Source organism: Mycteria americana, chromosome 6 (genome assembly GCF_035582795.1).
Source record: "Mycteria americana isolate JAX WOST 10 ecotype Jacksonville Zoo and Gardens chromosome 6, USCA_MyAme_1.0, whole genome shotgun sequence".
NCBI lineage: Eukaryota > Metazoa > Chordata > Aves > Ciconiiformes > Ciconiidae > Mycteria > Mycteria americana.
Window position 1 is genome coordinate 55,380,705 of NC_134370.1, and position 12,034 is coordinate 55,392,738.

At 46.3% G+C, this 12,034-nt stretch overlaps 1 protein-coding gene and 1 long non-coding RNA gene across 10 annotated transcripts in view; both read right to left on the bottom strand.

The window, feature by feature from the left end:
• Positions 1-6,523, bottom strand: part of TCF12 (transcription factor 12) — a 175,839-nt gene extending 169,316 nt beyond the window's left edge. For 2 of the 9 annotated variants that reach the window (XM_075505936.1, XM_075505932.1), the window contains exons 1-3: positions 6,170-6,516; positions 4,832-4,931; positions 3,951-4,023 (exon numbers count right to left, since the gene is read on the bottom strand). In XM_075505936.1, the coding sequence (XP_075362051.1) occupies positions 3,951-4,023; positions 4,832-4,906 (148 nt within the window). In that variant the 5' untranslated portion in view covers positions 4,907-4,931; positions 6,170-6,516. The other 7 variants (XM_075505937.1, XM_075505935.1, XM_075505940.1 and 4 more) reach the window with 7 other exon arrangements.
• Positions 6,524-8,231: 1,708 nt separating this feature from the next.
• LOC142411668 (uncharacterized) lies at positions 8,232-11,501 on the bottom strand. Its single transcript, XR_012776235.1, has 4 exons — positions 11,464-11,501; positions 11,214-11,370; positions 8,996-9,085; positions 8,232-8,567 (listed from the first exon to the last, which is right to left on the bottom strand). It is a non-coding gene; the product is annotated as an uncharacterized LOC142411668 (long non-coding RNA).
• Between the last annotated feature and the right edge of the window lie 533 nt (positions 11,502-12,034).

Genomic DNA, 12,034 nt, shown 5'->3' on the forward strand with positions numbered 1-12,034 from the left:
AATAGATACATTCAGAAGTTTTTTTGCACGTAGGTCTAGTATGAGGAATGTCTGGGTACACACAAGGTTTGTACCCAATGCTGTCCACACACAAATGTGTGTACTCAATTTTCATGAACTTCAGAAGAATCTTACAGGCAAGAGAAGTGTCATATTTGGATGATTTAGCTCTTGAACTGTAGCTCTTTAAACTCTTACCACTTGGTTTTCTGTTAGACATCCACATTATCTTACTTCAGCTTTTTGACTGGTGCCTCATGTATGCACATGAACAGCCACGTGCAAAAATAATGCTATTGGTACAATGAGGAGGCTACAGAAATTGAGGGCAGTAAGCCACATCGGGAAATATTGTCTCAGATATATTGTTCTTTAACATCTACGTAGTTCTTTGCAAAAGAAAAAAAAAGGGGGGGGGTGTTTATTTTAGGGTACCACACCTGAGATTAAAAAATTTCAATCACAAGAAAAATTGAAATTGAGATCAAACCTACTGCAATTCATAGGAAAATTGCACTATTATTGCCCATGGCATGCACCTGAATATTGTGACTGGATTTTAAGGGAGTTACTGGAATAAATAAAGGGCATTGGGCAAAATGGGTAATCATCCAGGTTTGTATTGGCATATATTTTGTGGCTTTGACAAAAAGCAAAACAAAGCAAAATCTCACTGTAAATCACAAACATTGCTATTAAGGATAGTAGCAACACAGAAAATTTTAATTTTAAATAAAATCTGCAAAAAAGCCTGATTAAAAAGCCCGATAAAGCATATCTCTGACCTTTGCCTCCTCCTCCTAAGACAGAAATGGCTTTATCTCCACAAGTTGGTTTTGGAGGAGAAAAGAATGGGAAGTTCTATTTTGAACAAGAGGTAATTAGAACAGGTATGACAAGGAATATTTTGTGGCTTAACTCGCTGACTTACATATCAGGTTACTTTTCCAATATGTTTATTTTCACCAGTACTCTGACCAAGTTATTTGACTTTATCAGCAGCTTACATGACTTACTGTCATAAGATACTATGACATATCAGATTAGTTCACTTATTTCATCTGCAGCTTTCATTCATAACTGATTGACCTGTAGAAAGCAAGCCTGCCCCACACCAGACTTTAGTATCTTTTAATCAAAAGACAATGTTCATATGTTAATCCATAACAGTATTTTCTTACTAATCATATCAGCCATATTAGCTGTTTTATTTATGCAGCCCAGTTACACATATATTTTCACAGCATAACCAACAGAAATATTGCAGAATTATACCAGATCAAGCTTGTTACATCAGAATTAATAATGTGCACTCTAGTATTTCCAACACTTCACAAAGCCACACCTGAAAAACAAACAGAACTTAACCATCCTTGAACAGCAACTAATTTGTCCTTTTAAACTGGGGACCTGGGGGGTGGCAAGGAAAATACATCATGAGCATTCCTTCCTTCTAAATCAGATTTCCCAGAAATACATAGTCTTAAGAGCCACGCAGACAAGCAATTGATTTTCACCTACTTCATGGGGGCCATTAGGCTGCATCTCAAATCACTGATAGGTTGAGGGGGGGCAGGGAAGATGTGTTCAGATTTTTTTGTTTAAGTTTAAATGAGAAAAAAGGGGCTCTATAATAACAAACAATAAACACATTCTTATTCCAACTAAGAAAAGGAAAAACACTTTCCTTTAGTATGCTTGTAAAGACATCAGAAAAATAAAACAACTGAGTTTAACGGGAAAGATACTGAAGCAAGCTTCACTTCTGCAATTGCCATCAAAATCACAGAAAGTCTCTGTAAGTAGCAGCATCATTCTGTACTCAAAGAAAAAATTTAAAAAGTACTTTTTAGGAACCTGTGCAAACTGTGCTTTTCACTACTAGATACCTCAAAGGAATAAATACCTCCTCCTTTCATGTTTCTCTTTAAGAAGTGGCCTCTAGCAGTAAAAAAAAAAAAGTTTTCAAACACTGTTTTCCTAGAAGTTACAGAACACTTGAAATTAAAGCAAGAACACAATTAAATCAGAGTGCTAGAAATTAAATGTCTCTACTTTGTCAATGATCTTAACATAGTCTTTCTACAACACTTAACACAGACTCAGAACACAACCAATATAGAAGTTTGTCACCTCTCACTCCTGCAGAGTAGTCCCCCTAGGTCAAGTCTTAGGTCATAATATTACAAGAATTAGGGCATATAATCCCACTAGCCAGTAAACCTCTATAACTAGAAATGTTTTGAATTAAACCCCACAACTATATACCATTATCTTTCCCAAGGGGAATTCAGTTGAGGGTGTAGCTTGCTTGACAGCTGCAGTGTATTGCTCATGACTGGCATCTATGTGATGATATACCATATTGGTAAACAAATTCAAGGAGTCACTAACACTGTTTCTCCCAAAAAACTAAGTATTCTGGCATTCTCTCTTTTTCTGAGCCATACAAAGACTGAAGGGGAGACATTACTGACAAATAGGGCAAGCTGCATTACCTAAGTCTGATTTAAGAGCTAAATTAAAAATGAAAGCTTTATTATTCAACAGAAAGTTATTCGACTCGTTCAGGAAAAGCAAGGGGACAAGATGCTCAGATTGTGCTCCCCACAATAAGTTTTAGCTGCCTGAATGTCTTTTAAAACAAGCCTTTGAGAAAAAACTGTCTTGAATATTTGTATTTAAAAAAAAAGAAAAAATATTAACTACATTGCATACAGATTTGCTATCTTACTATAGCCAATAATTTAAACTTGACGTACTTTCAAAGAGCAAGACAAAACCTCTTATATATTTTAGCAGCAAAAAATTAAAAGGCATCTTCAAGTATGTTACAATTACAACATTTGCTACATATTTTCATTATATTAGATGTGGGAGATTGTCTCTGAAGAGTTTGCAAAATTACACAATTCAGAAGTTTTAAGATGCTTTTAAAAACAAAAATTCTAAAGTGTCACCAAAATGCAAGGTGTCATTTGGACTCTCAAAGTAACAGCTCTGACAATGTAAGAAGCAAACAGGTGATGTTACTGCAGAACTTCAAGCAACTACTTCACTCCTCTACTGGCATTCTAAAAATTTATTTTCATTAACCTTAGCTAAACACACAAACATCACTCTGTTGTATTCATAAAAACAAAAATATCACTTCACTGTATCCACAGAAAATAAGCATATATAAAAAAAGAACAATACACATTATCAAAAAGTTACTTTAGTTTCTCTTTTGTAAGTAGTACTAAATATATCCTTTACAAGAATGATACAAAGTATCTGTTAAAAAAATTGCACTTATTTCCCATTACAGGCTTACCTTAAAAGACTCTGAAATCAGCCATTAGGTGGACCTCAATGAAAAGACATTGAAGCCACGGAATGCATGCAACATCTAAATACAGTTACTTGTTTTCCAGATGCACTGATAAAGGTTCCACATGAGAGAATTCTATTCGTCAAGGCTTTGAGAACTCCACAGTACTAGAAAATTGTATTAGCCTTACATTTTCCTTAAGAACTGCATTTTTAAATATATCCTTGAGTCAGGAGTATTTCATTATTTGGCATCTTACTTAAGTTTTTCCCCTTTCATACAGGGGCTAGGAAATACTTCAACTGAACAGGTAAGTTTGATTTTATCAAACAAAAACAAAGAAGTCATTCATTTTTAACATAACGGATAAACAGACAACTTGCATGTCAGTGTGACTAGAGATACTTAACACTTCACTATACTGGGACAGGTAGGCTAAGGCATACAGAGGAAAACTGTGGTTAAAGTTAACAAAATGTGTTATGAAGTCAGATCAAAACAGCACATCTCTAATTAATCTGAATGTCTTACAAGAATATGTACAAATGAAATATTACCATACTTCAAGAACATCAAGACTAAGCTAAAACATCAAGACCTAGTTACACAAACTTTACTTATCACGGATGCATCCTACCTGATCCACTGAACTGGCTGCTTCCTAGCGTAGTTGGTCTGGTTTTCCCACTATTAACCGGTGGGGAAAACATCTGCAAAACAAGAAAAAAGATGCATTTAAATTGGCTTTGAAACTCTGTGCTAAATTATTAATGTAAACCTCAACACAAAGTTAATAGGAAACAATTATTTGATTCATTTTTTTGCTAGAAAATAAACAGAATGTAAGACGGACGTTTAGACCCATAAAACCAATAAGCTAAAGCACTCCTTGCAATTTATTAGTAACACTAAAATCTCTTTTCTACATGAACACAAACAACTTAAACATAAATGCTATGCTGCTATGGCAATTTAAAATAGTTATATATCTTAAATTTTGCTACTCAAATATATTTCTTACTGATCTGTGAGTTTAAAGTCACTGGATAAAGACATCTTTTGAGAGGCAGTAGTTTTCTATTACGTTTATAAGTCAAGCACCTTTTTGAAATCTGTTAAAAGTATCACACAGAAAATACCTATAATTTTCTAAGCCAAAATTACTGTACAAACTATCAATGAATAACCTCTGTTATTTATAGGCATTAAATTTTCTTCCGGTTTACAAAAAAAAAAAAAAGAAAGGAAAAAAAAGCCAAAGTACCAGTGCCACACACCAGCTTAACAAACCTTAATTATTAGATTATGCCATCACTGGGTCAGCCTGATTTTAACCAGTTAAACCAATTGACCCAGCTGGTATTACAGTATTAAATCTGGAAGTCTAGACATTACATCAAAGTTCAGGTGTCTAACTTGGCTGAGACGGAGCCAGCCAAGCCCTGCACGCTGCTGCCCCTACTCCTCAGCTCGCTTTACCACGCAGAAGCCATGAGAAGACCTGGGAGAATATCCTACCGCACTGAAGTCCAGCAAGTCGCTCAGTTCCTTGTCAGTTCCTATAGCGGCCATCCTCTGCTGCTGGGAATTCATCTTCCTCCGCTCCTCCGATCACCTTCTGGGGCACAGGAGAGAGACACAGGGAGTACTTCACCACGGGGCCGGTGCCGACCCCCGACACTGGGAGACCGGCCCCCAGAGAAGAAGAGCCTCTGGTACCTGCGCCCCTGACGAGGGGACAGGGGAATCCCAGGGGGAGCCCCTCTTTACCGGGCGGACTGACGGAATCGGCAGCAGCGTCCCCAAACTACCAACTCTCCTTAAGTTTCCGCAGGCTCCCTGCTCTCCCTCGTTCCACTTCTCCCCCACCTCGAGCACGGCACAGGCACGCCGCAGCGGGGCCGCCGCCGCCAGGAATTAGGTCCCCCCCAGGCAAACGAAAGCAAATAAACAGCCGCGGCCCAGCGAAGTCCGGAGAATTAGCGAGAGATTAAGTGACTCACTGTCTCTGCAACAATGGGGCTGGCAAGCGGAGCGGGATGCGCCTCAGCAGAGCCATCTCTGCCCCGGCATTATCGCCGACCGCCCTCCCCGGCGGTGGCGGCTCTCCCCACCCGCGGGCCGCGACCGCCGCTCCGCGCTCGGGACCGCGGCGGGGCGGGAGCCGCCGCCCCCGCGCACCGCACGCGCACACGCGGCGCGGGGCCGGGCGCGCGCGCCGCCGCCGGGCGGGCGGGCGGCGGGGGTTGCGGGGTGGAATGCGCGTGCGGCGGGGGGGGGGGGGGGGGGAGTGGAGCGCGCGCGCGCGCGCGGCGGGAGGGGGGCGGTGGGAAGGAGGGGCGGCGGGGTCCGCGCCTTCCCTTGTGCCCGGCGGGCGCCGTGGGGGAGCGGCGGGGGCGCTGCCGCAGCCCCGCTCCCCTCCAAGTTTCGGAGCCGCCCGGCGCGCCGGGGCCGGGCTGCGGCCGCCGCGATCCTTTATGAGCGCTGGCAGCCGCGCGGCGGGTAACGCGCGCCCCGACCGCCGCCCGCGGGGACTCGCGCCTGCCCGCGGCCGGACGGCGCAGCCTGCCCGAGGTCCGCGGCCCGCCCCGCCGCCGGCGGAGACCCCGGCACGCCGCACGCCGCCCCGCCACCCGGCCCCGGCTGCCGCCCCTCGGGCTCCCCGGCGGCGCCCCCTCCTCCTCCGCGGCCTCCTCGCCGCCCCCGCGGCGGCCCCCGGGCAGCCCCGCTCCCGCCCGGCCGCGGCCCCCTGCCCCTCGCCGCCGCCGCCTCTGCCCCTGCGAGCGCCCGGCCGCCGCTTCCCTCCCCCCACCGCTCTCTCCCAACTTCTCCCGGCCCCTCGCCGCCCGCACTTACCTGCTGCCCCCCGGACGCTCCGGTGACCAGGGCCGGGCCGGCGGCGGCGGGCGGGCCGCGGGCTGGGTGGGAGGCGACGAGCCGAGCGCTCCCCCCCCGCTGGAAGGAACTTGTGGGTTTCCCTCAGGCAGACATTTTTTTGCTTACAGAGCCTCAGCACCACGTTCACGGCTCCGGCTCCGTATCCCTCCGCGCCGAGCGCCGCCGCGGCCTTAACCCTTGACGCGCCGCGCCGCTACCGGCGGGAGGCGCCGCCGCGCTGGCAGCGGCCCCACGGGCGCCCCTTGGAGCCGCCTCGGCACCCGCCTCACCCCCGGGCGTAGCGCCGGGACGCCCCAACAGCGGCGGGGCCCGGCCTGGGCCCGGGGGCCGCCCGCACCGGCGCGCAGGAGCCCGGCGGGCGGGTGTCGGCGGCGCGGGGAGAAGCGGGACCTATCAGCCCCCGGCCCGCTTAGGGATGCCGCAACGGGCACCCACAAAACCACGCACCGCACGGGAACGGACCCCTCCCCACCGCTCCCCAGCTCCTCCAAACCGCCAGCACAAACCTCGACATGTAGCACTGGCAGCAGTGCACGAGCCCCAAAATACATTATCGCACTCACCCTGAATTCACATACCCTAAAATATGCCTAAATACTTTTAATATATCACTATACAGTCTTACTTTGCAAAATGAAATTGCATATGAATTACATCAAGCCTTAAACATTCATTGGCAGCTTCCTCTTACACACATGCAATCAAAACCGTAACATGTCAAAGCATAAAGATACGTATGTTAATGCAAGCGCACACATTCAAATAGGCTCTGCAGTTCTCCGAGACGGGTGATGCTAAAGGTGAACCAACGGTTTCCGCGCAGGAATGGGAACCAGCGTGTGAAGAACCTGCGCCCTCATTTGGGACCTGCCACTGCTACCGACAAACCACTCCGTCGCGCTCAGAGAACAGCACTCCCAGCCTGTCCTGCTGGGAAGTTTATTTCCCGTGTGCAGGCTACTCAGACAGACCCGCACAACGGCCTGACGCAAGTGCAGGGCTTCTCCCAGCGCCAGGGAGGGCGATCCCTCTCCCCCGGGGCGCGCAGCCCTGCGCTCAGCGGCACGCACGGCTCTCAAGCCTGCAGAGCCCCCAGCTGGCACCTACTTGCCACCACCTGGCTCTCGGCCTGCTCTTTCCTCGCCCTAGCTACCGAGGGCTACCTATCCTTCTCTCTGAAAGTGAGAATTAAAAAATAATCACCTCTGCAGCTACTGGCATATTACTCTTTTGGAGCAAGGGGACTTAGAAAACACGAGGACAATGAAAAAGGATACTTAAGATCCTGGAGAACCTAAAACGCCCCAGGGAGCTAGGAAGCGCAGTGAGGAGAGGCACACTGTGTGGAGGAGCGTTCATCCCTCACAGGCTGCCGCTTGGCAGTCCCCCAGGTTTGGAAAGCAGCAGGCTGTACAGAGGGCTCTCCAGCCCCATGCCCGTCCCTTCCAACCCAACTCTTCCCACCCCCAGATCCCGACCGTGACATCTTCCGGAGGAAGGGGAGGGTGATACCAAACCTACCACCCCCAGGCAAAGACAAACTGGAGATCCTGGAGCCTTAAAATATTCTCCTCCGTTTTTCTCCCGTATATGCCATGTACTGGATGATCATCTGGCCTTGTGATGCTATGAATATTCATATATTTGCCACTTAGAAATGCGGGAAGCGATTTGTATTAAAATAGCAACACAATGACTTCCATTCTCTGTGCCCCTGAGGGACATAAATATGTACCTTTTCCCTTTGATGTATAAATAATACTTCACTTAGAGGAAAGCACCCAGTGATCGAGATCATTACACTTTTCATGAGGAATGCCCTTTAACATATTTTAGTTATAAGGAAGATCCCCTATTTACATACTGCAAAAATATTGTTGTTTCTCTTGAAGCATTACTTTTTAACCAGTACTGGTACTCAGTACTAGTTAGTACAGCTGCAACACTGACAAGCATTGATTAGAAAACTGACTAAATCTAACAAAGGTGGAAGCAATAATGTTAACAATTATTTGTACTGGGGTGTAATTGTATTAAAGTGAAAACTTAATTTCAAATACAGTACTTTTTATTTGCCCTCTGACCTAAGGTTTTAAGATTCACATTCACAGGCTTTTATTTGCAGCTAGAAACTTTGAGTGGAAGATGATATATCCACATAATCCATGACATAGGGTTTAAAGATACACAAAATACCGTAAGATACTCCATTTGGTCCACAATGACAAGTCACTTTCCCATGCAGATGCTGACAGTAAGCACGCTCATTACCAAAAGTCACATCATAGCAGCCGTTCTTTTGCATTACATCTCTGTGGGTTGACTGTCCTCTTTGAAAAACTTCATTTCCAGGCACCTGTAGAAAAATGACCAGAACATAAATGAAGTTTCCAGAAATTATGCCAGACAGCTTCGCAAATACTCAAGGCCTAAGGAAAGGTATGCTTTGGCCCAAAAATACACCGTGAGTCTGACCTAAAGGAGATTGCTCCGGGGAACCAAAGTTGTAGTGAGTTGGCCAATTCAGAAATCTCAAAAGAAACTCATGCAGGTAGCTTGACTAAAAGTGCTGTGAAAGAGATCAGTAACTATCACATCCTGCATTACAATAAAATTCTAAAAAAAGACATTTAACCTAATGTTTTCCAGATACATCATCCACCACATTGGTCAGATTTGGAATCTTTAACCTATTCAGTTTTTAACCCCTCTTCATTTAACACTGCTCAGAATTAACATGTACACTCAAAACATATTCTATGTCTACACAATATTGTCTTTCACCTATTCTCAGAATCTCCAACCCCTTTCTGAAGCTGCTCCTTACTTAGTATCCTTTCATCTTTGCCACTCCCTTTAAATTCTTCCTGTTCACTGCAAAGATAGGAGTTTAAAAAAAAAAATGCATTGCATAACCTGATCCTGTCATAGTCATACACAGAAAATGAAACAGAAAACAATGTGGTCAACATTAAAAAAAAAAGGCCAACAAAAAACCCAAAACAAACTCTCTGCTTTTAGCTATTTAGAGATCTTTATAAGAAAATATGACCGCGTAAGACTTTATAAACATTTTAAAACATTTGAAGAAATAGGTATTTGAAACCTAGTTCAGACAATTACAAGATTTCTGTTTGCAACAAAGAAAATACTTCCAGTTTCATTCCTGCTTTAATCCTTAGTTATAGTTCTTTCCTTACAAATGTGCAAATGTGGCAAAGATACTACACAAATCACACAAAAATGAAAAACTTCCAGCTTTGCTGTAACACAATGGTACCTTCCTTGTATGTTACATAGAAGGCTGAAATGCTACTGTCTTCTGCAACTGTTACGCCCTTTTTTCTTTCACTTCTTTAAAAATAAAAGGTCTTTAACCTAGGGAGCAATGGATCAGATGGATAGCACAGAAATACAGAGGCAATCATAAACACCAATCATTTTGCTAGTGATTTCATGAGCAAGGACTCCAGCGATCAGGGCTGAAGTCCTGAAGATGTTTTCCCAATCATATTATCACCGGTGAATTTTCTATCGAGATAAATGAATTTTTTAGTCTTGTGGATAAATACACTTTCCTTAAAGAAGTCTTAGGTCTGTCATGGAGTAGTGTAAGTAACAGGCAGGTAAACCCATGCACACGAAGTCATCAGTGAACTCCAGACTCTGAGAGAGCATACAAGATAACAGTAACTCTATGATAACAGCCCTGACAGCTGATCTACCAACATCAACATGATCAGCTACCAACCAGAGCAATCAGGGAATTGCTAGTTGGCAGATGAAGATGGCAACCTTCTTCTGCATGCTTCAACATGACCATGAAAATGAAGAATTACATGCAGGACATAAAAAAAATTAAGAGGAACTTAATAAAACCAAATCACTTGAGCACAAAACCCTGAAAATAATCACACTCATACGTTGTTTGCACAGCCTTCATGAATTGCTTTCCACCCACTCTTTAAAGGAAAAATATTTGATACAGCAGACAGCTGTTGTGCATTCAGGGATGTGAGAAAATGTATTCTGTATTACTATTTAATGTATCATGCCTGTGTGAATAAAATCATTAAGCTTGCATGTCTCCTTTTGGTTTATTTATTCTTAAATTTACACACACTGAATTAATTCCCCACCCACCCACCCACCCAAACTGTACAAGCTCCTAGGGTGTTCTCCAACAGAGCATTTGACCCAGGATGGAGTTTTCGCTAGAATGGCTCCTTTAAATCAACACATATGTGCTCAGCCTGCATCCACAGCCACCAATTTATCCAGGATAAATGCTATTGCTCAGCAAATCCATAGCCCTGGAGAGAAGTCAGCAAACCTCCTTTCCTGCTCCAGTTGGGGGTTTTTTTGGTTTTTTTTGTTTGGTTGGTTTTTTTACAACAAATTCCCACCCTCACCTAAACCACTGAATCCTTTCTACTGCTTCCAGTAGACTTCCCCGTACAGACAGCAATGCTCTTTTGGAGTCAGCAATAAGGAGAACACAACCTTGTTTCCTGCAACTAACACAAACAAAGCAATTCCATTTTCTCACTGACTTGTTCCTGGGGTCACCTGGAATCTGACTCAAGCCAGTAAAAACTAATGAAAAGATTTTTGTTGTCATGCATGAAACTTTTGGATGAAGCTCTTGGGGAGGCACTGTGTTCTTCCTACAGCTCTTCCTTCCAAAGCAGACTTGAGAAAAGTATCCTACAAATGAGCTTACAGCTATATTCCTATGACCAAGCCTCATGATTGCGCAGTGCTTGCTGTTATCAGTACAGCCCATCTTACAGATAACTGAATTTGCTGCCTCGCTTGCTGCCTGCTATATTTACCTCACAGTAATTAAAATTATATAACGTATATATTATGTAACATATTTTATAATAGGAAATACGTAGAACATTTGCGGGAGGCTATCATGGTAAAACCTCTCACCAAACAGTATTACTCATGAGGGGACCAGAGAGAGCATGCAGGTTGATTACTGTAAAGTCAAAACCTGTTTCTGTGGGAGCACTGACAGGTACACTTGCTACTGCTGCTGACAAAATGTTCGCCGACAAGTACTTCTGGCTAAGCGGGAAAGAGGTAAAAGCTTTAGCTCGCCGTAAGGGACGATCTTCACAGGAGGAATTCTTACAAAAGCAGAACGTTGACTGGGGGAAGGAGGGGGGGAAAAAAAAGCCATTAAAAGAAGAAATCGCGGCGCGAGGGCCCCATGGGAGGTGGCCTCTCCCGTCCCCGCTCACCACGGCGGGGCCTCCGGCCGGCCGTGACCGCGGCCAGAGAGGCCGGCAACGCCGCTCGGCGGGATGGGGGGGCCAGCGCCCGCCGGGCAGGTCAATGCGGGCGGCGAGGCAAGTGCCCCCAAAAGGCGCGGAAAGTTGCGCCCGCGCCCCGCCGGCGGGTCGCCCGGGCTGAGCCGCCCCAGCTCCGCAAGGCTCGGCGATCCCCGCACCAGCCCAGCCCGGCCCGGCCGGGCGGCGCAGCCGTGCCGACAACGCGGCAGCGCCTCGGGGCGCGCAGAGCGCGGCCCGCCCCCAGCGCCGCCCCGGACGCACCGAGTCTCGCTTCCCCGGCAGGCCGCCGCGGGGAGGGCGAGGTGGGGGACCGAAGTTGGCCGTGCCCGCCCGGCGCCCTTCCCGGCCCGGCTCCGCGCGCACCGCCGCCCCTCAGCGGGGCCGGCGGCGGGGCCGCACCCTCCACGCGGCGGCCGAAAGTTGTGCGGGGCCGAACAATGCGGAGAGGACTATTTGTCCTTCCGCCGGCCGGCTGCGAGGAAGGGGGAGGGGAGCGGCGGCGGAGGGGGTGGTGCGGCCC